Genomic DNA, 27,558 nt, shown 5'->3' with positions numbered 1-27,558 from the left:
GACACACTCACTGGATGAAGGATGGTACCCAGAATGTTCTGGTTGTGGCAGCTCTCCAGAATGATCTGAACATCTCTCTGAAGCAGTCGCGACTCGGTGAAAAATTTGGCTTCTGCAGCAAAAGGCTCTGGAGTTTCACTGCCATCTGCTTCCCGTCGAAAAGTTGGGCACTAAAGCAAAGGCAAGGTAGGTGAGTAATGCAGCCTAAATGTGAGTGCTAGGCACTCTCACCCCACACTAAGCCTTCCAAAAAACACACATGCCACGAAGCTAAACTCAGGAAGGTCTTAAATCAGCCCTTCTAATTTAAAACACACTGGTAAAAAGGGACTGGAAATATCATCATCTCAGACTTCCTGGCAAAGGTAGACAATAAAACTCACATTATCGTGAGGACAATAATTTTAATTACAGTAAAAAGTGGCCCCTTACCAAAAAAAGACTTGCCAGTGCTCAGCTTTTAATCTCTGATTTTTTAAAAACCAAAATGAATATTTTACATTAATGCTTAATGCAAGCCATATTCAGCAAACTTCATAGCCTCTCATTGTTCCATTTCTCTAGGTTTACATACTTAACAACCCTAAGCACAGCCCATTCCAGACCCAGAATACTTTAAAAAATAAATAAATAAAGTTATTTGATCAAATTAGAACTGTTGCACTACAAAGTTTAAACTAAAACAAGTATAAAGTCAATGTTAATGGCCCACATTAGGAAGAAACAGCAGATCCAGAGTCCCCAAGTAGAAGAATCCATCACTGAACATCCACAAACTCTAAACCCACCACATAGCCAAGAGTATGGTCTGACCTTGATGCCTGACAGCATGACTGTAACCAGGTAGTAATCTGGGAGGAGCAGGGCCCTGACCACACTGCCGTCCCGCACATGCTCGATGATAGCTGCGTGACAGAATAAACAGCTTAAGTCCTTAGCAAACATCCTAACAAGGATGAACACTGCCCAATCAAACTGCACTTAACACAGTTTCCTCTCCCCAAAAACCGTGAGAAAGCCTCCCTCTGAAAAGTAAGGATGCACTTGCAGATCATGAGAGTTTACATAAAAGACTCTTGCACAAACGATTCCTGGAGAATGCAGATTAGACCTGCTTCTCTGTCTTCTGAACCTTCTGGGACCTCATGGCTCACACTGAAGGTTTGTTATCCATAAGCTAGGATGCTCACCTGAGTACCAGGTGCCCAACAAAAAATAATTAGTAACTTAAGATTGGTAAAAATCTTATTTTACTGAGTCTGCAGTTAGCAAGGTCTCAAAACCGGGCCAAAAACTATACAGCATATAAATACACATACAGTCAGCCCTCTATATCCGTGGGTTCCACATTCATGGACTCAACCAACCACTGGTCAAAAATATTCAGAAAAAAGAAAAAATTCCACAAAGTTCCTAAAAGCAAAACATGAATTTGCCACACACCAAGTATTATGTTGAGTCCACACAAATGAAGTGGTGTGTAGGCACTCTAATAGGTATTGTAAGTAATCTAGCGATGATTTAAAGTATATGGGAGGATGTGAGTGGGTTATAGGCAAATACTGCACCATTTTATATAAAGGACTTAAGCATCTTTGATTCTGGTATTCCCAGGAGGAAGAGCAGGGTAGGGTCCTGGAACCAATCCCCAATGAAGCATGACTATATCTGTTTAGATGTATACAGAATACATTTTGCTACCTCTAAGTTTCAGGGTTGGTATTTAAGTAGCCTTCTTTTAGAGAATAGAACACAATCAATGTGCAAAATACCAGCAATTTACTACCCTGCAACAGCACAGGACTAGCCTCTGCAGAATATATCTGATGTGACCTACATGAACTGAATCCAAATTCCCTTCTGAAATACTAAGGTGCTGTTTTAACCTTAAGGATTTCCCATGGATACTAAATAAGTATAAGAAAGGCTTACTAGATTTTACAAACCTCAAGAAGCAAAGAGTGCAAACAGAAAGAAATCACCCTGAGTCATATCTGTCTGTTCCCGCCAGCCTCACCATTAACAGGCTTCTGGTGGTGTGAGTCCACAAAGTGCCTTGGGTTTTCAATGGTATACTTGAGATCCCGGATAGTATGTGAACCGTTCCCCTCACTCCACATCCCTTTCTTGGCTGCCTTTGCTTGTTCTTCACATTCTGAAAGCCGGTTCTGCTCAGGACTGTGACATAAAAAATAAACAAGAGTGGTTAGTGAGTTCACAAACAGAAATACGAGGCTCTCTGACATAGGTTTTCTTCAGCATCTTCACTCCTTGAAGACAACAAAGGTCTGTTTCAGATCTATGGCTTAAGACCCAAGCCTATAACCAGAAAATCACCATGATTGCAATTTCTAGATTCCAGACTTGTCCTTTCAAACAAAAGGTTAAATAGTAAGAGTATTTAATGAGACAATCTAAAGAACACACATCTCAGCACTGCCACCATCACCAATTAGAAGAGAACAAGTTAGTGGCTCAGAGTTGCTCCAGGGGGTAGAGCTTCATTTAACCATCCCAGATTCAGGAACTGGAATCCCAGGCACAGCTCAGTAGTGCAGAGAGGCCGACTAAGAACCACTCTTTCTCTTTCTCAGTTTACAGAACAAGGCTGAGGAATGTGGAATGAATACTGCTATCACAGATAATGTTACCCCCAAACTACTCACACATTCAATAAGGCAAGCTAGACAAAAGCAGCTTGAAAATGGAAGCCTCCTCCTTCATCAGGCAAGAAACCAAACTATGTACTAGAGCAGCCAAAATATCAGTAGACAAATCAAATCAAGTTTTTTAAAAAAGGCTAGAAATGGCTCCTCTTTCTCTGTTATATCTGAGCTAAAGGCAGCATGGAACTGCATGGCTTCTGCATAATCTCAGACACCCGGTGCCATCAACGACTGTATGCATAAACTGAATCTCCTCATCTTCAGCAGGAGGGATTCCTAAGCAAGGATGACCTACCAATTTCTCAAGCCAGAAGTCTTCACCTCTCTTCCCTTCCCTACCCCAAAAGGCAACCACACCCTCAGGGATCCAAATTCACAGTCAAAATTAGATGAAGAAATGTAGTGTAAGAGATTGAACCAAACACAAAATTGTGTAAGAGATTGAACCAAACACAAAATAGTGTAAGAGATTGAACAAAACACAAAATTGTTTTGACTTGAAGTCAAAACAATTTTGGAGGAAAAAGGACTGGTACTCCAGGGGAGATTTATTTGTTGAGATGGTCCAATCCTGCCGTGAGATTTTTTTATTATTCATTCCAATTGCAAACTGAATTCCCAAAAAATACTGAAATGGTAATCAAGCCAGTAATTGTCCTTAAGATACAAATTTGGCATACGTCCAAACACACCACCAAAACAAGTATCTTAATTCAACAAATTCCCACTGGCACATCCCAATTATAGAGTCCAGCAAATGTCTCCTCGCAGTCAGAAAGGACCACAGAAGTCTATGGTGAAAGACCTGGCCCCTATGTCTGTGAAGGCAGAAAGAATGCAAAAGGCACATTTTTGCCTTTGCTCATCCTCATCATTGGTATACCTCATGCGAATGTTTCTCTAAAGCCTTTCCTATAGCTATGACAGTCATATAAGACAGCAGGGACTTAATGATATAAAACAGCATTATTACAGCCTCCAAATTACAGATGCAGCACTTTTCAGAGACTAAAGTGTTAATGAAAGCCAGCTTCAATCCATCCTACTGACAGCCAACACTAGTGAACTTGAACATGATATACATACTATAAACCTGATATACACACAACCCCTTTCTAACAGGTTCACATTGCCATTGGCTAAACAAATACATTTTACCTATTAAGCAACTACAGATACATAAACAACACAGACTTGAAAGACTTTGAAGAGATATAAATTTTTCCTGACTCTCAAAACAGAACAAGTGAGGCCTTGTCAGTTTCTCCAGATTCTAAACAACAGATTTTGCTTTGTATTCTATTTATTCGCCCCCTTAATTTTGACTGTACTTATTCCTTGCACTGATTGTAATGAGGAGACTGCCTGTCTCCCCATTAAAATGTCAGCAAAAGCTAAGTCTATTCACACTATATTCTCAGTGCCTAGAAAACTGCCTGGCACATAGTAAGTGCTCAATAAATATTTGGGACTGGCTAGACAGATAGATAAATACTCTGGAACTAAATATCTACAGTCTAAGACTTGCTGACTCTTATCAATATGAAGGATAGAATTGCCTAGTCTCAAAGCCTGTGTTTAAAAGAGTCATATACCTCAAACACCATTAATGAATGCTGAGTGACTTCCTAGCTCAGAATAATCCATACCTGGGCAAGAATGTCCTCGAAGCTGTGAAAGCCCCTGCAGTTACCCATGTCTGGGGGCAAGAATGAAAAAATGCAGCAAAGCCAATTTACAGCTGACTACCCAACCTCCCTTGACGTCTCAAGGAAGTCAGAGAGACAGCGGAGTAATGAATACTTACTTATTAGCTCTCATGCCTTCTCTCCGGGTGGCTAAGCCCTCTGCAACCAGTGATTCTGCAATGTTTTCCCCATTGGTATCTGAGGAGGAAAAGGGGGGATTTAAAAACAAGATTCAAACCTGCCTCCAACAGCAACAGAGCCCAAATGGGACCACTTTCACACTTAGCTCCTCAAGGAGAATAATGCTGCCAGAGAAATGGACACGGCAGCAATGTAGCATTGGGTTTTTCAGAAAACCTCTTTTCCCATAATATCTAGTCTCTAGGACCCAAAGGTCTATCAATCTTCTCAGGACTTTGTTTTTAATTTTCTAGTGTATCTTCCAGGCCAAAGGCATCTCAGGAACCATGGGAGACAGACAAGAACGCAAGACACATGCAGCTGGCAGCTCAAGAGAGTATAAAGTGGTGACTGGAGGAATAGAAGCCTGGAGCTGAACACAAATCCGGCTGCTTAATAGCTTCGACAAGCTCTCCCAGCATCGTAATTTACTCATCTCTAAAGTGGGGAGGGCACTTGCCTTGATGGGTTCTTGTGAGAATTAAATAGTAATGTGTGTAAATCACCAAGCACAGTGCCAAGCGCATGGCAAGAATTAGAAAAAGTTAGTCCCTTCACCATGTACGATCAGAGAGACGGATTCATTTAGGGCTGCCTATCACATGTTATGCCAGAAAGTCCAACTCCTCTCAGGGATGTCTTATTCTCTGCTCCAAGAGGACACCAAAACAAGCTACACCATTTGACAAAGACTTTCTCTTGCTCTCACAGAGATACTGAGAGAACACTGGCAGATTTCTCATCTCTCACAAAGCAGCCATCAGACCTAGCAAGAAAAATAAAGTTAAACATAAAACCCAATCTGATTAGGTTCTACCCAGGCACTTGAAACATTAATTGTAGTTTGAGGCTATTGAAAAAGCTTTCAGGCTCAGTGTTTTCTCTTAAATCTCTGCTTGTCGGCCAAAACCATAAAGGAAGATATCTTTGAGGGAATAACCACATAAAAATCTTTAATATGGCAGAGAACAAACTCCAAGATAACATGAAACACAGCAGTCTGATAGGTAATGCCAGCAAAGAATAAAATTCTGTAAGATTTACATTCGGCACACTACACATCGACTTCTGCAAGCAGTAACAGGTACATACACCGCCCCCCAAGCCCAACCTAATTGCCTCACCATTATCATGCCCAAATTTCTGCAGGGGCAAATCTTAAGCCTCTTTTCCTACCAAGAAAAGTTGAACTGAGAAGTTTATACAAAGAAGGTTCAGGTTCCGAGGGTGAGTGTGGATCACCTGACCCTTTCCATTAAGGTTACTGCTGAGGCCAGCCAAAGACACATTAGTAAATTTTGCATTGGTTCTTCCAAGCAACAGGAATCCCAAAGAGTGAAAAGTCAAAAGGAAGGACTCAACGATTAAGGGAAAATTGAGCAGTGAAGTGCCAGGAGATCTGGGGGTGGAAAGAACGAAGCTCAGGTACAAACAAGGTGAGTGACCATAAAATGGGCTGATCAACAGCACACCCGATAAGCCAGACATTTTCTTGGCACACAGCATGCTGAAATGGCCCACTTCTAAAAAGTGAGTTCTGAATGTGCCTACAAAAAGGAGAAAAGTATCTTCCCCTGGGGTGAACCCTCAACGGAGGCAACGAAATGTGGTGGATAGGAAAGTGAAACAGGAATTTGTAGGCCAAGGATCTTATTCTTGCTTCTTACTTATCAAATTCTGAATTTGACCAAGTCACATCTGGAGACAGTATTCAGAGCAGGTGGGTGGCTATATTGTCTTCAAAAGTCAGAAAACTAATCATCTCTTTAATAAAGTTCTAGGTTAACCACAAAGTCTCAAATTTTACCATTCTCTCCCATCATAAAAAATAGTGGGTAGCAATAAAATAAATATACAAATGCTTATTATCTAAACCACTGTTTTCTTTCATTATAATAGAATTGGCATTAAGAGTTAGTTAAAATACCTTAGTGAAAATATTAAACATTAAACCACTTCTTTATCTTTAAAATGGAAAGATATAGGTAATTCCAACCATTCTTTAAGTACATATTTATTGATCACCTACTATGTGCCAGTTCTTATTCTAAACACTAATGTGTTAACATACTAAATTACACCCAGTTTGTAATGTGAGTCAGTTTAAAAAGTAAACTTTTAAAAAACAACTCTACAGATAATTAAAAATATCAGCTTCTCTTAGAATAAACAATTTGGCCATTTTGGTTGAAGACCAAGGGTATTAAAATGAACTCCTAGGGGTGGTCTACATATAGAAATATCTGTGCCCACAATTATCTGTGGTTCCGTAAGGTCTCTTGTGGGGTAACAGAAGACTGATCAGCTGTCATGGAATTGAAATTTTTTAGGTAATGAAATCCTTAACAATTGCATTTTGAAGATAATACACTTCTTTTCCTCTTACATTCTTTCTAACCAGTAACCACTCAATAATTATCTTTAAGCGTTTTGTTTCTTGCTATATTATAAAAAATTATGAGTAAAAAGCAAACTTATTTCCCTTTTTGAAAAGAGGCCTTAGGTTTCTAGAATTTCTCATTCAAATAAGAAGCAGCTAGCCGTTTTCTGGGAGACTAAAAAGAGGTATTTCTCTACTAGGTAGGAAATTGAACAAGATGCCTCCAAGGTCATTCTCAACTCATTTTTCTGAGACCTGTATCATTAAAAACAGAGTCTTAGCAGAATACTGTTAGCACTGTCATTCTACCCTGCTTGCTTATTGCTAGCACTGACTATCCAACACAAATACATTATCCAAATCAACTCCGTTACATGAGCTATCTGAAAGGTTTTTAATCAAAGAATCATAGGAAACTTAAAAAAAATTCTGCTCCACAAATAGTTCAATGAACATAACTTCATGTTCATCTGGCTGCTTTCTGGAGAACATCCTACCAATTCCTCTTTCAATGTCCTATTTCTGTTCCAACTCCATTCCTCAATCTTATTCTCTTACTACCTAATCCAAAAAGCCCAGAACATCTAATATCCCATGAACCATCTGGCCCAGCTATACAATATGCACACACACAAATATCCAGAGTGAGGTGCTTTACATATACTATTTTTTTGTTTTTTGACCAGCATCTCAGTCAGTCACTCAGGCTAGAGTGCAGTGGCATGATCATGGCTCACTACAGACTTGACCTCCCAGACTCAGGTGATCCTCCCACCTCAGCCTCCCGAGTAGCTAGGACTACAGGCGTGCACCACCACGCCTGGCTAATTTTTCCATAGAAACGGGGTTTCACCATGTTGCCCCAGGCTGGTCTCGAACTCTTGTGCTTAAGAGATCCTCCTGCCTCACGCTCCCAAAGTGCTGGGATTACAGGTGAGCCACTGTGCCTGGCCTATATATTTCTTTCAACTCTCTCAGTAAGTTACAAATGAAGAAACTAGGGCTTACAGAGGTTAAGGGTTAAGTAAGGGCACATGGTAAGAAATCAGAATTCTAACCTACATCTATGCAACCCCGACATCTGTGCTCCTTCCATTCCATTACAAAACATGTAGGCTGCAAAAAACCATAGGCCCTCAACAAATCTTCCTTTCCAAAAGAGTTCCCAAGAGAAGAAAAGCCACAAGATAGATAAAAGAAACAGAAGATGCAAAAGGAAATCTATAGAAATTCAATTAGCATTCTGACCTAGAAGCACAGAGCCACTGAGCTCCATGAGTGAATGGCCTAAACACAAGGAAGAAAGCAACTCCATACTACATGCACCTAAACCAAGCCAGGAAAGCAGGAAAAGGGGTACACAAGGAACAGGAACACCGGGGGCATGCCTCTGTACCTATATATTCCATGTGCTCAGGACCCAAAGTATTTGCATTTATGCCTTCAGCCAACTGTCCTAGAGCTTCCTCCACCAGAACCCACATTGGCCTTCCACCATAAGAAAACTGATCTTTAAAGGAACTTTAGACTTGAGAGAAATGAGTCCTCTCCCTGCAGCTCACCTTTTCCAAGGTAGATCATGCCATACTCTCGCCCCTGGGGAGTCTTGTTTTCTATTGTGAAACAGACTTCCTTCCCAATCAGCTTCTTTCGAAGGAACTCTCGAGCTGGAAATGCCCAGGGCTGAAAGACAAAACAAATATGTCATATGAGAACTGCCTAGTTTCAGATGCCAATCAGCATTCAAGCAACTTCATTCCTTCAGTAAATGTCTGTGTACCTACCTACCACGGTCTTGGCCCTGCGCTGGACTTTGAGAATATAAAAATGAAATGCACACAATGCAGATCGCACACTTAGGGGGCTCTTAAAAAAAGGAGGGTCCAGCAGTTGGTTTAACTAACACAGACACTAAAAACAGGCCTCAGAGTTTTCCAGACACTGGCAGCAGGACTTTTTCCCTATCACTGTCTGTTCAGTTATAGCTTACTTTGTGAATAACATTTTGCCAATGCTTTTATAGCACATACCATGTGCCAGCCACTGCTCTAAATGCTGTATATATATCAACCCACTCCTTTAAATGGGAAGTCCAGGCTCCAGGCACCCACCTAGGCAGAGGGAAGTCATAATTAACAACTACCACCTCCATTTCTCCGCCTCTTTCCAGTTTCTAAAACACTTTCACTGCCTATTAAACTAGCCTGAAACCAGTTAAAGCCATTGTTGGAAGAGGTACATGATTCTAGTGTTCTTATTTCAGAGTGAATCCCCTGCTCAAGTGAGCCTTATTTAAGTCATCTCCACTCCCCTCTTTGAAGATCAGCAACAGTAAGAAGATATCCCCCAAAATGCCTCTTCTTCTACTTCTGCTCTAGTCTGAAGCCTTTACTAGGTCCCAACATCCTTGGGAGGACACCAGTAACAGCCCCTGACAAAGGATCACCTTGATAATGGTGATTCTTTCCTCTCACCGTTCCATGCAGACACGAGGACTGAGCTACACATCCACACAGTAGAAGCACAGTCTCCATGTCATCTCAAGATAATACACAAAGGGGTGGTTTTGCCCCTCCCCATCCTATCACTCCTGGGATGGTTCAGACAAATGGAGATTCTCCTCTGAAGCCATTGGCACAGTGGCCACTGGCACTTGAATTTATAGTCTGGACCTGGTTTAATGTCCCAAGTTCCCTTAGTACCGAAATGGGGAGGGACAGGGTAGGTGTTCAAGGAGCGTATGATCAGTAGGAGCTCACATGCTGAAAAAAATGTGAAGTATAAAAGGGAAAAGTGATATACAATATGCATACATTGTCTATTATAATCTCTTCAAACCACAGAACTCATGCTACACATAGTAAAGGCAAAAGAGTAAACTGATGGCCTGAAAGGAAGCCTCTGTTAACCTTTTTGGTCCATGCTAATTATTCCATGAAGTCACCCAACAAGCTTTTCTAGAAGAAAAATATCCATATGACTTCTAAGAAACCAGAAACCAATCAAAAGGTGGCAGGTCCACCAACCTGTTGGGCTGGTATTCATAAAAACAGTACTGTTACATAACATAAATCATGAGGTTCTAGAGAACTGATCCTCAGTAAGGGTTCTTAAAGATGCAAAAATGAACGGATACTTGCTCACATCATGCCCTCTCTTCAAAGCACCAGCCAACCCAATTCACTCAATGACAATATCAAGTTCACCTTGATTTTATGTCTCATTTCTGCCCCCCACTCCAATCTCTAAAAATAAAATCAGATACCAGTCACCAAAGAGTCTGATGATTGACAAATGATCCCAATTACCAACCATATCACAGAAACAGCACCGAACCAATGAATAAAGCCTCCCAAATTTTTATTACCTTAGGGATCAACTTACTCTAAAAACATACGCAGCTATAGATAAGTTTAAGATGTAGTCCTGAGTATTAATATTTAAAATTCAGTAACATAGAACTTTCCTAAATACTTGGAAAAGCTCTGACAAGACCAGTGCTCCTAAAAGAGGCCAAGACTTTGGTGAAAACTCACTTTTACAAAGGGTCAGTTCACAGGAAAATAACTAGCCCCTGCAGGGAAACTTCCAATTTCTACCAACCAGACAGAACTTTTCTAAAAAACTTTTAAGGCTCGCTGAAGAAACACCTTCCCCTTAGGACCTCATGTTTTCCAGCTGGTTAGTTACCGGTCAATAAGAGAAAACCACACTGGAGGTCTTGCAAAGGACATATGCCTAACCGTATAAGAAAAAAGAACCTAGTTTCTGCAATCTTCCTTTCCTAAATAAGCCTTCTCAAGTTGTGTTCCATCCAGAGTTGGGCAAATTCAATAACTGGACAAGACATTAGTTAAGAAAAGAGGCAATCAAGAGACTCAAAGAGCTATACAGGAAAGCAACTGACCACATCACTCCTCCGAGGGCAAGAGAGTGCTCTGGGACAGAACCCTTGTGGAAGTGAGGCCAGTGTTACCCATGTGTCCACACAAAGGACGGCCAGGCAGAGGACTATCTGATGGAGAAGTCTATCCTAACAGAAGCTTGCAGAACAACTCTAAAAGTCAGGTATAAGGAAATTTGCTCCAAGCATTTATTCAAATAAGGGCCAGAATGGTCTAACAGGAAGAATAACTGTGGTCTATTCAAATGATGCCCCAGAGTCCCATCTAAGAAACAAGTGGCTTTTAAGTAGTTGAGACTCAAAATTACTCTTTCCTTTAGAATGCCCAACTGCAGGCAATCTGACAGCCTGCTCAGCACTTCCAGACCCAAGCAAGGTTGTCATGTCTACCACAATGAAACTGAGCTTTTAATTCTAATCTTCTCTTTGACCAGATAGACTCTTCAAACTACCAGGACAAGATGAAACCCCAGAACGTAAAACCTTAACTAGTTACTATGTACATGGCCCAACACTCAATACTTTTTGTCCCTCTTTCTCTTCCAACCATCCCACCGTACCATCTGGATATGTAACTGATAATCCTGCTCTGCTGTCTTTCCCCAGCTACCCCAGTCCTCAACAGCTCCAATGAATGCAGGATTGTGACATTCATTTCTTTTTTTAAATAATAGCAAAACATGGCCGGGCCTGTAATCCCAACACTTTGGGAGGCTCACGGCTATAATCCCAACACTTTGGGAGGCCAAGACAGGCAGGTCACCTGAGGTCAGGTGTTCAAGACCAGCCTGGCCAACATGGTGAAACTCCATCTCTACTAAAAATCCAAAAAAAAAAAAAAAAAAAAAAAATTAGCCAGGCATGTTGGCGCATGCCTGCAATCCTAGCTACTTGGGAAGCTGAGACAGGAGAATTGCTTGAACCTGGGAGGTGGAGGTTGCAGTGAGCCGAGATTGCGCCACTGCACTCCAGCCTGGGCAACAAAGCAAGGCTCTGTCTCAGAAACAAACAAAAATAGCAAAATATTTATTTTTTACCTTCTTTTATTTTGTTTTATTTAATTATTTATTTATTTATTTATTTTTGAGACGGAGTCTCGCTCTGTCGCCAGGCTGGAATGCAGTGGCGTAATCTCGGCTCACTGCAACCTCCGCTTCCAGGGTTCAAGCGATTCTCCTGCCTCAGCCTCCCGAGTAGCTGGGACTACACGCATGCGCCACCACGCCCGGCTAATTTTTTTTGTATTTTTAGTAGAGACAAGGTTTCACCATGTTGGCCAGGCTGGTCTCGAACTCCTGACCTCATGATCCGCCCGCCTCGGCCTCCCAAAGTGCTGGCATTACAGGCGTAAGCCACTGCGTCTGGCCACTTTTATTATTTTTTAAAGATAGTATTTCCTAATTTTTTTATTTCAATAGGTTTTGGGGAATGGGTGGTGTTTAGTTAAATGGGTAAGTTCTTTAATGGTTGTGACACTCATTTCTATATTTCTCATGAAACCATAAACAACTTTACCCTCAGCAGGAGCTCAATAATTCTGTGGGAAATAAATATATAATTCCCACAGTGCCCATCAATGCAGTATCTAGGCTGCCTGGAGTAGCTAGGCAACGCTGGGGATTAGCTTGGAACAGGGAAGAGATGGCTGGGGGCATACAGTGGGGCTGCTTTCATTGCCACAGGACTTAAGAGACAGCTGAGTTTCTTTGAAAGACGATATCATGACGGAAGGCAAAGAATAATCACGTGAAGATATTTGGGACAGTGATACAAAGGGATGCAAATAAGCAATAAGGTCCTTGATTATTCCTGAATGTGAAAAAGCTAAACACGCTCCAAAGAAATAGAAAGCCAGCGAGAAAGCGTAGTGCCACGTTGCACAATCTTTCAACCCCTAAAACGGAGACACTCAGGTTCTTTTCCTCATTATTCACTTAAATGTTTATTCACTGCTTACCTGTATTGTGTCAGGTACTTACTAGGCACAAAGACACAGAGATGAGAGAAAGGTTCTCTTCTTTGGAGCTTGAAATCCAGTAGAGAAAGATATATAAACGTGTAAACATGCAATGAAATGTTGTGAATGCTATGACAGCACAAAGATGGGATGATGAAAGGAAATGTCAGGTGTGATTTCTTAAGTGGCTGAATCTTAAAAGACAGCAGGTGCTCACCAGCCACAGAGGTGGCGAAAGAACTACTGATAGAGGAGGCGGCATAAGCTGAGGGCAGAAGGCAGGACCCCAGCCTGTAAGAAGACCTCAGTTCTTCAGCATGGTGGGGGCTTGGCATCCCAGAGGGGTTTCAGTAAGAGAAGTCTAAAAGTCAAATCACAAATGGGCTTGTAACCCAGGCTAAGGCATTTAGATTTGTCACAGAGGTAATGAAGAATCACTAAAGTGTCTTGGAATATGAGGAACCACTGAAGAGTCTGGGAAAAAATAAAATTATGTTTCAAAAAAATCTGAGAGCATATGGAGAAAGGATAAGAGGGAAGGAGAATGAGGGCAAAGAGACTATTATTTCAACATCTAAGCACTCTATCAGAGACGAACAAAGAATAGCAGTATTAATCAAATGTCAAGGATGGATAAGAGAGGTTTTAAGGAGGCAGAATCTCTAGGCCTTGTTAAAGGCCTGGATGTCAGCGTTGGGGTGGGGGGTGGGGAAGTCAAAATGAGAGCAGGGAAATCAGGTTTTTCAATCAGCTGGCATTACTGGTAACTTGTGTCGATGCAGCTTTGAGGGTACAGTAGGAGGAAAACCAAATCACAGCAGGGTGAGGAGACATTGGATTATTAGGAAGGAGAAATGATGACTGTGGGCTAGGAAAAGATGAAATCTGCAGCTATCAAATATTTCATCTCACAGGGATCTTTGAAGAGTTACCAGGAGAAAGAGTGAGACTGAGTTAGTCTGGGAGAGGCAAAAAGCACCAGACTGTATAAATATATGGACTATACTCGAATGCTAGGATCAGGTTACACAGTATCCTTTCATCTAGGATAGTTCTGGTAAGATTTCACTGTCCTGTTAACATGGGACACAGTTATGATATTTTAGAACAAGTTCCAACTGGCCTTGTATTTCTCTGCCCAAGATTCTCATCCACAAAACAGGAAATTAAAATCCAACCCTTCTTTCTTAGAGGCTACACTACTTCTTCCTTCCAGGCAAATGAACTTGGTCAGCTCCAAGAAGGGTCAACACTCTTCACTTGGAAGCAATCAAGCTGTTACACAATAGGAAAAGAAACTATTCAAAATGTTGGTTCAACCATTCGTTAATGCCCAAAATGTGAAAAATGCTGAAAGATATTTAATCTTCAGTGGTTGATCTAACAGTACTAGGAGTATCTGTAGTAAGAGAAATTAGCAAGCAGTAGTAGTGATTACCACAACTAATATTTATTAAGTATTTTATAAGCATGCACTAAGCACTTCATGTTATCTTGTTTAATCTTCATTAAACAACCCTGAGGTATATGCTAATATTCTCAATATTTGTGGTCCCTGATGGAGGACCAGTGAAAAAGAACTGATTTTAATCTACTTAAATTTATTTTAATCTATTTAGTCTGATTGCTGTTGGTAGTAGAATTATGAGAGTTTTTCTCTATCTCTTTTATCTATATCGTTGCTTCACTAACTTCTTAATTAAAATAAAATGTCCTTTATTATAATTTTAAAAACTAAATGCTTTACTTAAATATTAATAAAAGATCCACATAAACTCTTGCTTTTTCTTCTTTACCTCCCTGGTAGGGAATAGCACACAAAAGCTGAGGTACCCACCTGCCCAACATCATCAAGTTGGGGCAAAGGACAAATAATTAGAATCCAGAAATTTTGCTTTTTTTTTTTATTTTTTTTTTTAGACAGGGTCTTACACTGTCACCCAGGCTGCAGTGCAGTGGCACAATCATGATGCACTGCAGCCTTGAAGTCCCAGGTTCAAGCGATCCTTCCACCTCCACCTCTCAAGTAGTTGAGACTACAGGTGTGCACCACCATGCCCGGCTAATTTTTCTTTTTTTTTTTTTTTTGAGATGGGATCTTGCTATGTTGTCAGTTGTCGGGACTGGTCTTGAACTCCTGGGCTCAAGCAATCAATCCCACTCAGCCTCCCAAAGTGCTTGGATTACAGGTATGAGTCACCATGACCAGCCCAGAAATTTCACTTCTGATAGCCAAAGCACTGCTAAAGGACAGCAAAGCACTAATATTTCAAAGTGTAGAAGCCAAAAAGACTAAACAATGCCAAACTGGTACGCATAGCAGCTGCCCGAAGAGCAGAAACTTAAGGGGTCAAAGGCAGACCACAAAAGCAAGGGGGCTGGGCATTAGAGGCTGAGGGGTGTGAGGGAAGGATGGAGGAGATGATGGGACATAGGCACAGAAAGTTCTCAAATCACCATTAGGCACAGAAGGTTCTCAAATAACCATAAAAACAATGGTTCTTAACTACTTTTGAGCCATAAGTTCCCTTAAGAAACTGATTTTTAAAACTCCCTCTCTAAAACAATTCATGTTTACACAAAATTTTGCAATTTCATGGGATTTATATATGCCTTCACAGGTGCATGGATCCCAGATTAAGAATCTGGAATAGGCCAGGGGCAGTGGCTCACGCCTGTAATCCCAGTACTTTAGGGCGAGGCAGAAGGATTGCTTGAATTCAGGAACTCAAGGCTGTGCAAACTAGTGAGACCTCCTTTCTACTAAAAAAAAATAAAAATAAAAATTAGCCAGGTATGATAGCACACGCCTGTAGTCCCAGCTACTCCCAGGAGGCTGAGGTGGGAGGATCACTTGAGCCTGGGAGGTTGAGACTACAGTGAGCCATGATTACACCACTGCACTCCAGCCTGGGCAACAGAGACCTTGTCTCAAAACAAAACAAAAAAAATCAGTAATAAAGTATGGGCAGCCATAAAAAAGACTGAAATCATGTCCTCTGCAGCAACATGGATGGAGCTAGAGGCCAGTATCCTAAGTGAACTAACTCAGAAGCAGACAATCAAATATCACATGTTCTAACTTTTATAAGTGGGAACTAAACAATGGGTACACATGGACATAAAGATGGAAATAATAGACACTGGGGACTCCAAAAGGGGAGAAGGAGTGAGGGGGGTGAGAATTAAAAGATTATCTATTGGATACAATGTTCAATATTTTGGTGATGGATACACTAGAAGCCCAATCCCCAACATTACACAATATACCCGTGTAACAAACATGCAAATGTATCCTCTGAACCTTAAAGAAAAAGAATCTTTAATAAAATAATAAAATATGGGCCTAGCATTTATAGCACGCTACCATTTATGAAAATGAAAGTGTCTGATCATACAGGTTTTAACTATCTCTGGAAGGAGACACAAGACCCTGGTAACATCAGGTGTCTCAGGGGAAGTACTTGATTTTTCACTATATATCCTTCTGCATTTTGAATAATGTAAATGAATGAAGAATTCAAAAATAAATTAATAAAAGAGCTCTGCCATAACCAATGGTGATTTCAAATGCTTGAGGCTACCCAGGAAATGTTCCTAACCTATTCCAAGAAAAGTAGTAGTGAAAACAAGACAAATCTGTCTATGGGAAAAGGTACAAGAAAAAGCTCTAAGACTTCGACTGCCACTAAAGGTAGTAAACATATAAACAACAGATACAAGCTGCTTGTGGGCACATCCAGAATCAGCAGTTCTATGATATAAAAATACTCAAAATACAAAGAAAGAGTACATCAAAATAGCATCAGCCACAGAAGACAGTGGGCTATTGCCTAGGTCCACAGGCTCACGATGGCCTCGCGAAACACCTACCTCATCAGGGGTATCCTTTGCATCAGGTTGTGTGGCGGCTGCCCGGCGAGCAAGATTTCCAGCACGGATGTTGCTGAGGTTGATCTGCCGCTCAGGAGGAGGCCCACCACGAGGCTGACCTCGGACAATGATGGCGCACCCTGAGAGGACCTACGTAGGGGGAAGAAGGAGAAAATCAATGGTCCAGAGGCCATATCACCATAATGCAGGTTGTGTACCACCGTATCCCCAACATTTCAAATAGCATTTGCACTTCAAAGGCATGCAAAGTCATCTGTTGAATGACTAAATAAACAGGATTGTTTTTAATTTTATAAGAGAAATACCTACGTAAAGCCTGGGGCCAAATTCTGAAATGATTGACCCAGAAATCCAACAATAGAAAAGTCATAGAATAAACAGACAGGGGTAAAAAGGCATGTGAGACATACAGATTAATGACCTCTATAATTTCATCCTAGCAAGTACCACCCCTTGCATTCTTTCCAATTATTAAGAAATTAATATCTCCATCAACACTTTCCATTCTCAGATTGAAGCGAACAATGAAAGGCTTAAGAAAAGGGGAAGCTGCGGCCATGCACAGTGGCTCACACCTGTAATCCTAGCACTTTGGGAGGCCGAGGCGGGTGGATCACCTGAGGTCGAGAGTTCGAGACCAGCCTGACCAACATGGAGAAACCCTGTATCTACTAAAAATACAAAATTAGCTGGGTGTGGTGGCGCATGCCTGTAGTTCCAGCTACTTAGAAGGCTGAGGCAGGAGAATCACTTGAACCCAGGAGGTGGAGGTTGTGGTGAGCCAAGATCGCACCATTGCATTCCAGTCTGGGCAACAAAAGTGAAACCCTGTCTCAAACAAAAAAAGAAAAAAAAGGAGAAGCTGAAGGAAGTCCCTACACACCCCTGGGAGGAACTGAACATGCCCAAGGCTAAGGTGGATGCAATACCTAGAGTTTCCCTTGTGGACAGTACAAGAGAGAAATACAGAAGTAATCTAGAAAACCCATGCCCTACATGATTAAAACATAAGAATCTAATAAGCACCTTAAGGCTCCCAAGTGCAGTCAGTGGCTCCTTTCATCTCTCTAATCAAAGATGCCAGGCATAGAACCCACTTGCAACTGTGAAAAGAGCTCTGAAGCTCACTGGCATTAACCTTAAAGTATTTGCAGGGGAGAAGAAGAAAGGATTTCAAGTGAAAGAAGGGAAGAAGAGGCATAAGGGAAAAACGACCCAAGCTATTCAAATTGTCTTTGTGAAGAGACTCAATACAACAAACAGGCGGGGGCTCATGCCGTGGCTTCACTAGATCTGAAAGACTCTCAATTTCACGCTTAATAAAGAATGCTTCTGAAAGGTTAGCAGTGAGAAGGTTGGAGGGTTCTGTCAACACAGAACACTGTTCAGACAAGACCATGGAGTTCTCAGTAAAGGAATAATCCTTATGAAGAACTTGAATCAAAGGAAGAGAAAAAGGAGAATGAAAGGAAGCTGCTCCTTTCACTTAGAGTGCATTGCTCCCCACCTCTCTACCTTAACTAATGCTTTCAAGTGTTAAATATTGATATAAATACACAAATGAATTTAAACCCACATGTACAAATTAAAGAATAAGAAAAGTAAACATCTGAGCAACCACCACCCAAGTTAAGAACTGGAATATTGCACACTGCCAGAATCTTGGATTCCATGTGCCCCCTCTACTTGCAGTCCCTTCTCTTGAACCCCACCATTACCCTGACCAAGGATTTTGTATGAATATATCACAATTCATTTATCCATACTACCTTTTTATGGAAATTCTATCAAACAATATTGTATATTCCAATATACAATATTTAATTGTACATTCCAATACACAATATTTAATTCACATTAAATTAGTACTCTGATAATGTCTCAATATCCCCAACACCTTAAGCACACAGGCCCTGGCCTAAGTCACTTTAATCCCTGGTTATATACCATGGCACACACACACAAAAAGACTGTCTTCCTAATCCAGTTATAGGCACACTTTTCATTTTTAGCCTGTTATCAGCAATTAAACCCTAAAACTTCTAGCCGAATAACCATGCTAACACCCTATCCTGAGAATTCATGTCCTAGGCATTATCCCAGGGAACTGACATTCCAAAAGATAAGCTCTCAAACCAAACAAAGCCAGGAAAGAACAGGTATACTACAGTAGAGGCTGCTTGAAGTTCCTGAATAAGAAGGGCCAAAGAAGAAAAGGAGAGCTTGGATCTGACTCATTTATATTCAATTCTTTCTCACAAGTGGCAGAAACAAAACACGCAGCAAGAAGAGCATAGTGTAGAATACCTGCACTTGAAATCATTCAAGCACAAATTCCAAATGAGGCTGAGGACAGCCAAACTACATACAGCACACAAACCAGAACATCTGTTTCTAGTGCTTGCTGCTCAATTTTGGTCAAGTTTTCACACAAAAAAAGTAATAACGCATTCCCAGGAGACCTCCTGGTAAAGCCCAGTCATAAAAGCTAAGGCCTATTTACAAGAAAACTCATCCTCTCTGACAAAGGTGAACTCTGATAAGCAAGCATTAACCTAGCCTAGGAAACCATCTTTGTTTCTCAAGCCTGACAAATGCAACTGAGAAGCTCAAGAACAGAGGGACTGATGAGAAGAGCCCCTCATCTCTAAATATCAGAAAGGTATTGCCTCTCTAATGCCTCTGCCTAGTAAACCGGATCCCTGGGGACAATGGGTCTACAACTATTATCCTGGCCCCATTAAGGGCTTTGGCAAACAACTTGTACACAGTAATTGTGCAAAACTCCTTTGTATGCCCTCTCCTCTCCCTGAATGCTAAAGGCTGCTGTCAGAACTTCCTTGCATTGTTGTACCAAAAATGCCATTCAGTTAACGCTTGAATCAATGTTACAGAGACGATTTTTACTCTATAGGCTCTCTACACCTTTTATACCATTGAATATATGAATTCAAGCAGCTGTCACCAATTCAACTTCCTAAGCAAAAGAAATAGATTCACTGTGGCAGGTACTGCTATTCCTACTCCTCCAGGAGGAGAGGATTGGCATGTGTGCACCCTTCTTCTGAAACTCTCTTCCCCTCATTTGGCTATTGCCTTGGTGGAGAGGTAAGAAAAGACTGACTGTACACAGTTACGGAAGTAAGAGAACTATTTCTAATAGGGAAGAACTAGTTTCCCTCCTACCACTCACAGAAACTGAAATCATTCAAAACACACTACAGGCTACGTGCAATGGCTCAAGGTTGTAATCTCAGCACTTTGGGAGGACGAGGCGAAAGGGCTGCTTGAACTTAGAAGTTCAAAACCAGCCTGGCCAACACAGCAAGACCTCATCTCTACTAAAAATCAAAAAAAGTAGCTGGTGTGGTGGTGCACAACAGTAGTCCCAGCTACTTGGGAGGCTGAAGTAGGAGAATCGCTTGAGCCTGGGAGGTCAAGGTTGCAGTGAGCCATGGTTGTGCCACTGCATTCCAGCCTGGGTGACAGAGCAAGACTCTCTCTCAAAAAACAAAGAAACAAACAGAAACACACTACACCTCCTTTTTGCTATTTCCACTTCATCTGCCAACCAATGTTAAACTCTCTCACCTGTCTTACTCACCAGTCTTTATTCAAGTTCTTCCTCAATGAAAACATTGTAATGGCCTTCTTGTAGCTAACAGTCGCCACCAAATAAAACCAATGAGAAATACCTTCTGGGGGAAAAATACTTTAAATGTCTAGGTAAAATATGAAAAGGGCCAAGGGTCTATATGCTCAACAATTTATATCTCATATGGCACCAAAACAAGCCATTTTTCTTCTCAGAAAGACCTGCCAAGTTGATTATTGTTATAATTTTATTCCTTGATTTATTCAGTTATTAATTCACTACAAACTTACTGAGTGCCTACTATGTGCCAGACATTGTTCTAGGCAAGTGGCATGTTTCAGTGAAACAAAGTAGACAAAAATTTCTGCTCTTGGGGAGCTGATATTCTAGTAGGGGGAGACAGACAAACAATAAACATCACATGTAAGTATAATATGTTGTTTACCAGAATTTTAATTTCAGTAGAATAATCTTAAGATTGAGAAGAAACTGTCATGGGTAATTAGTCTGCCAAAGCTGTGCTGATTCATGTTGCAAACTTTCATGGATGCAGTAATTATCCTTAATTGCTAATTTATAGAGCACAGAAATCAAGTCAAATGGTTACTGCTTTATCCAATTATATTAATAAACTGACATTCTAGAAAAATGATCTTAGGACTACCTGATACAACAGGAGGTTTGTGAAACCAGGTGTCACAATGAGTCAGTTTGATTGACGTTATGGATTAGACATTTCTCAGTTCTGCCAATAAAGGTTGCAGAGGGACCTGGTGTGATTCAAAGGACCTGGCTTCAGGGCACAAGTCACACGGTTACAAAGGCTGAAACAAGGCAGCTGAGAAGGAAAATTGGGGACTCAAATTGTTCAAACCCACTTACAGGTTTACTGGGAGATTTACCTACAGTGAAACACTATATGGGCAGCCACTAAAATGTTGCCCAGCAACAGGAACACCACATTAAATCTTCACTAGATTCTGATAAATGACTTGGTTTAACTCTTTAACTCCCGGGCCAATGACAGAAGAAGACAGAAAACTTCTTATACAAAAACCCAGCCACACTAAGGGCAAAGAAAGGGATGGTACAGAAATTTGTATGTCAATGAAGCCAATATTTTTTCCCAGCCCAAGAGCAAAAATCACTTTGGTCTGAGAATGGCATCTTACCAGCTCTGCAAAGAGGACTGGTTTAATGGGCATATCCGCTAGTTAAGACAGTATAGTAGGTGTACTATAACAGCAATATCTACCTGCGTGAAGAACCAACATAAAGAACAAGGGCAGATATCTGATGATAAATATTACAAAAACAAGGCCCAATACAAATCTATACATATATGGCCCACTGACTTTCAACAAGGGTGCCAGGATAATTCAATGGGGAAAAGAGTAGCCCTTTCAACAAAAATGTGTTGGGACAACTAGATCTCCATGTGCAAAAGAATGAAGTTGGCCCACTACGTCATACCATATACAAAAGATAACTCAAAAAGGACCAGAGACCTAAATTTAAGAGTTAAACTATAAAAGTCTTAGAAGAAAACAAACCTGTAAATCTACATGACCTTGCATTAGGTGATGGTTTCTTAGGTGATACCAAAACCAAGCAACTTAAAAATAAATAAATAAATTGGACTTCATAAAAATTAAAAACAGTGTGCTTCAATGGACACTACCAAGAAAGAAAAAAATATGAGTATATGCAAATTCTGAATACTAGACTCTTATCTCGTATATCTGACAAGGGTCTAGTACCCAGAATAAAGAACTATCATAATTCGATAAGAAGACAATAACCCAATTAAAGTAAGTTGAAGAGACATTCATCCAAAAAATAAATATAAATGTCCAAAAAGCACATGAAAAGATGCTCTACATTATTAGTCATCAGACAAATGCAAATCAAAGCTACAATGACATATCACTTCACCACCACTAGGATAGCTAAAATCAATAAGACAGGCAATAACAAGTGTTGACAAGGATGTGTAGAAACTGGACCCCTCATATATTATGGGTGGTATAGCTGCTTTGGAAAACGGCCTGGAGGTTTCTCAAAAGTTAAACAGTTATCATATGACCCTGTGACTTCACTCCTAGGTGTATATGTTGGGGGAAGTCAGGCACCCCGCACGGAGGGACCGGCTGAAGCCATGGCAGAAGAACGTAGATTGTGAAGATTTCACGGACATTTATTAGTTCCCCAAATTAATACTTTTATAATTTCTTATGCCTGTCTTTACTGCAATCTCTAAAAATAAATTGTGAAGATTTCACGGACATTTATTAGTTCCCCAAATTAATACTTTTATAATTTCTTATGCCTGTCTTTACTGCAATCTCTAAACATAAATTGTGAAGATTTCATGGACACTTATCACTTCCCCAATCAATACCCTTTGATTTCCTATGCCTGTCTTTACTTTAATCTCTTAATCCTGTCATCTCGTAAGCTGAGGAGGATGTAGGTCACCTCAGGACCCTGTGATGATTGTGTTAACTGCACAAATTGTAGAGCATGTGTGTTTGAACAATATGAAATCTGGGCACCTTGAAAAAAGAAGAGGATAACAGCAATGTTCAGGAACAAGAGAGATAACCTTAAACTCTGACCGCCAGTGAGCCGGGTAGAATAGAGCCGTATTTCTCTTCTTTCAAAAGCAAATGGGAGAAATATCGCTGAATTATTTTTCTCAGCAAGGAACATCCCTGAGAAAGAGAATGCGTCCCTGAGGGTGGGCCTCTAAAATGGCCCCCTTGGGTGTGGCCGTTTTCTACGGTTGAAACTATAGGGATGAAATAAGCCCCAGTCTCCCACAGCGCTCCCAGGCTTATTAGGATGAGGAAATTCCTGCCTAATAAATTTGGTCAGACCGGTTGCTCTCAAACCCTGTCTCCAGATAAGATGTTATCAATGACAATGGTGCCTGAAACTTTATTAGCAATTTTAATTTCGCCGAGGTCCTGTGATCTCGCCCTGCCTCCATTTGCCTTGTGATATTCTATTACCTTGTGAAGTATGTGATCTCTGTGACCCACACCCTATTTGTACACACTCCCTCCCCTTTTGAAAATCCCTAATAAAAACTTGCTGGTTTTACGGCTCAGGGAGCATCACGAAACCTACTGACATGTGATGTCTCCCCCGGACGCCCAGCTTTAAAATTTCTCTCTTTTGTACTCTGTCCCTTTATTTCTCAAACCGGCCGACGCTTAGGGAAAATAGAAAAGAACCTACGTGACTATCGGGGACAGGTTCCCCAATAGTATATATCCAAGAGAAATACAAACATATGCCCACACAGAAACTTGTACACCAATGCTCATTGCAACATCATTCATAATAGCCAAAAAAAAAGAGAGAAAACAATAAACGTTCATCAACAGCTGTCAACTGGTGATAAAATGTCGTATATCCATACAATTGGAATATCATTCAGAAATAAAAAGAGATTAAGTACTGATTGATGTTACAACATGCGTGAACCTTGAAAACATTATGTTAAGTAAAAGAAGCCAGACACAAAAGGCCACATACTGAATTGTTCCCGTTATATGAAATGTGCAGAATAGGGAAATCCATAGACAGAACACAGACTAGTGGTTCCCAGGGACTGAGAGGAGGGAAGAGTGGGGAATACACTAACGGATACAGATTTCTTTGGAGGTGATGAAAATATTCCAAATTAGTAGTGATTGTTATATGATTGTAGTAAAAAGCCACTGAATTATATACTTTAAAAGTGTCAACTTTATGGTATGTTAATTATATCTAAAAAAAAATTTTAAGGTCCAATACAAAAGTACAAAAACATGGGGACATAAAATGTATGTTTCACTATAGAGACTTCCATATTCTTGCAGGAAGATTAGATGCTAGCTGAAAAACATTAACAAAAATTTTTTTTAAAATAGCAGCTGACTGAGAAGCAAAAGTCAGGCATGGTGACTCACCCCAGAAGAGGCTATAAGTATAAACCTTCAAATCCTCTAGAAATAACTAGGTAGGAAGCCACAGGAAAAAGACAGAACTTCAGTGAAATCTACAAAGCTCTAAAGAGGATGAAAATGGCCAGAAGCAATATAAGCTTTTTCTCAGAAACAATATAGTGAGCATCCTGTGTGTCACACAGAAAGGAGAACCAGGAAAGTCATTGAGCTGAAGGGTCCATGATGCCATTCTTCAAGTGCCACAACCCAAAGGTTGCACATGCAGGGACTCTACGTCAGAGTGGCAAAGCAGTAGGCCAGGGACTCCCCTCTGGACAAGGTGCTTTCTACACCTAAAAATACCATCAGGGGATGGGGAAGGAGCTGCTGTAAAAAGAGGAGGCAAAGTTTGGTCCTACTGGATCCCCTTTAATGAAATGAAAACATTTAAAGAAATGTAATGAAAGGAAGAGTAACTAAAAGGAAACTCAATTGGGGAATATTTCAAAAAGCATATCAGGAAAAAGCTTCCTGGCAGCCAGAGCTGTTGCCTCCACAGGAAGAATCATCTCTTGAAAATTAAAAAGTCATTTAGACAAAGCAAGCAATCCCAAAACAACATAAGCTGTGTGGTCTGGGAGGCCTTTCCCTGAATACTCACCAACACAGCCAGTTTTTTGTTTGCTTTATGTGTGTGTGCGTGTGTGTTTTTGTGTTGCTTTTTGTTTTTTTCCTGGCAAGAACAAGAGGCAAACCTAAATTAGAGGGCCCAACATTCAAACCCAATGAACCAGAAGCCCAGGAGCTCATGGCAGTGCTGACTCACTGGCTCTGGATACACTTGCAGACCCAACAGATACAAGCACAAGTCGCTGCTCCCGAGCCAACTGTGCCAAAAATCGGGCCTCAGTTTACACATACGGAGTTTAAATCTCAGGAGGACCCTAACAATCATCTACAGAGAGACTTCACATAAAGACAGCATCTAATCTGGGCCCTTTTATTTTACAGCTGAGAAATCTGAGAGCAAGACAGGTAAAGCAACTTTTGCCTAAAATAACCAGGATTGACAGTAGAGCAAGGATTGGGGTTGAAGTTTCCCAATCCTGATATTCCACAAACAAGCATTTGGGAGCTGATTTCTGTCAAAATGGTATCTGAGGTTACCTACTGATTAAATCTTTTTCCCAATTAAAATCTCTGTTTATATGTGCCAGTAGAACAGGTGTTGGAGACCAAACCACTAAGCAAGTAAAGCTTCCATGAGCTGGCTGTCCCAAATCATACCAACATTTATTAAACCGTACCATCTGCAAGGCAAGCTGACTTAGAGTTCAATATTACAAAAGGACACCCAAAAAGTAGACGCAAAGAAGAAAACTTCAAAACGATAAAATGCAGGATTGGCAAACTACAGCCTACTAGCCAAATCCAGCCTACTGCCTGTTTTTGTACAGTCCATGAGCTAAAAATGGTTTTTACATTTTTAAAAGGTTGGAAAAACATCAAAAGAAGATTATGTAACATGCAAAAGAGTATGAAAGTCAAATTTCAGTGTCCATAAATAAAGTTTTATTGGAACACGTCAAGCTCATTCATTTATGTATTGTCTAGGGCTGCTTTTGCAGTAGAATGGCAGAGTTGAGTAGTTGCGACAGAGACCATATGGCTGGCAAAGCCTAAAATATTTATTACCTGGCCCTTTACAGAGTAAGTTTGCCAACCCCTGATATAAAGCATTATGACAAGCGAGTGAGATGAAAACTAGTTTTATGGTCGTCTAAATAGCAAGTGCATGGCAAAAATAAATTCTGGACCAATTCAAGTTACACAAACTGCTCGTTTTTATAATCAGAGAAGGAGCTGCAGTATATGGCAATAAGAATTTAGTTTCAGAATCAAATCAGTGTCAGCAGTGACCTTTGAAAGTTATTTAATTGGCTCCATTAGCCTCCATTTCATCATTCATAAAATAAATACATAAGAATATATATAAGTTGTTATGATCCAGTTTGTCAATCTGTTGCTGAAATAAAAATAAAAGAGTTGTTATGAAACCTAAACAAAATAAACGCACTTAGCACAGAGCCCAGCCCAAGGACACAATAAATAGAGCCAACATTGTTGTTATAAGAAATGGCTCAAAGTGTGGTCTGCTATAAAGATTGGAAGAGTATGTACAATAGAAAAAGATGGACATTTCTCTAGGGATATAGAAGAAAATATCATGGTCGGGCGCAGTGGCTCACACCTGAACACAAACTCGAGTGAAAATCATTCTGAACAGTGTGATATTCCTTCATCTATAAATAAAGATAATACCACTATCTCCTCTGGGTTATTTGGATTATTACATAAGATCCCTGACTCCCTGAAACCAAGAAGGTAACTCAATAAATGTTAAAGGAACATTAATCTCTCTTCCCTTCCTTCCCTGCTCTCCTCCCCTCCTCAACCTCACAACAATGCCCTGAGGAAGCAAGACAGGGACCCTTATCCTCATTTTACAGATGAGAAAACTATGGCACAGTCAGATGGCATGAGGGCTAGAACACAGGTTTTCCCAGTGTACTTGCTAATAAACTCCAAATACTAAATCTATGATATGAGAATCATGAGCCAAAATATCGATGACTTACATAAAAGAACACAATCAAGACTGTAGCTTAGACTTCACAATCGAAGCCTTCACCATGAAGGAACTCACTCAACCTCCTGGAAACCAGGGTCAGGACTGTCTCCAAGACAATGGTCCTCTGCAAAGCCAGGTCCTCACTACCTCACGCTGAGCTCTGCTGTTGCCAAGGACCTGGGAGATCAAGGCTTATTTACTCAGAAATAAGACAAAACAACTCAGGAAGAACTAACCACACATAGCAGACAAATGTGAAGTGTCATTTAAGAGAAATCTAGCCCAGCTGTCGAAAGAAAATCTTTCAGGATACGTAACAGTTATGTGTTAACTTACCAGAGGAGGAACCAAAAATTAACTGACTCCAGGACATAAAAAAGAGTATCATTATATAGAGGGGACTTTCTCCTCTATCAAATGGCGAGGGTCAAGTACTCAGGCTATTAAAGGTAAGGGAAAGTTACTGCAGTGATCAGTGTTCATTTTTCTCTTCCCATGTTCCCCTTCAGAAAGGAGCATTTCTGAATTTCCTTAAGTGTTGTAATCTGAGAAAACAAAGCATAAAGACAGACTAGAGCACCAAACCACTCAGTAAGATTAACTACTACATATTATTTCCTTGAATAACGATACTAACAAGTCAGAGAAACCAGAATTTCTGGAGCGTGCATCTAAACGTATACACTAAAAATCAAGAAGTTTGATTCTGAACAGCCACTGAGAATTT

The 27,558-nt window shown here is 40.6% G+C and overlaps 1 protein-coding gene across 1 annotated transcript in view; it reads right to left on the bottom strand.

Moving 5' to 3' along the window:
- The window catches only part of SND1 (staphylococcal nuclease and tudor domain containing 1), a 445,319-nt gene that overhangs the window by 391,075 nt on the left and 26,686 nt on the right, over positions 1-27,558 (bottom strand). Inside the window, exons 2-7 of the mRNA XM_055283891.2 lie at positions 16,649-16,798; positions 8,477-8,597; positions 4,474-4,552; positions 2,018-2,178; positions 814-905; positions 12-170 (exon numbers count right to left, since the gene is read on the bottom strand). Coding sequence (XP_055139866.1) covers positions 12-170; positions 814-905; positions 2,018-2,178; positions 4,474-4,552; positions 8,477-8,597; positions 16,649-16,798 — 762 coding nt within the window. The remainder of the gene's footprint in view (positions 1-11; positions 171-813; positions 906-2,017; positions 2,179-4,473; positions 4,553-8,476; positions 8,598-16,648; positions 16,799-27,558) is intronic.

Source organism: Symphalangus syndactylus, chromosome 6 (assembly GCF_028878055.3).
Source record: "Symphalangus syndactylus isolate Jambi chromosome 6, NHGRI_mSymSyn1-v2.1_pri, whole genome shotgun sequence".
In the NCBI taxonomy this organism is placed as follows: Eukaryota; Metazoa; Chordata; class Mammalia; order Primates; family Hylobatidae; genus Symphalangus; species Symphalangus syndactylus.
The sequence above is the reverse complement of the archived record's forward strand: the minus strand, read 5'-3'. Positions and strand labels throughout refer to the sequence as shown.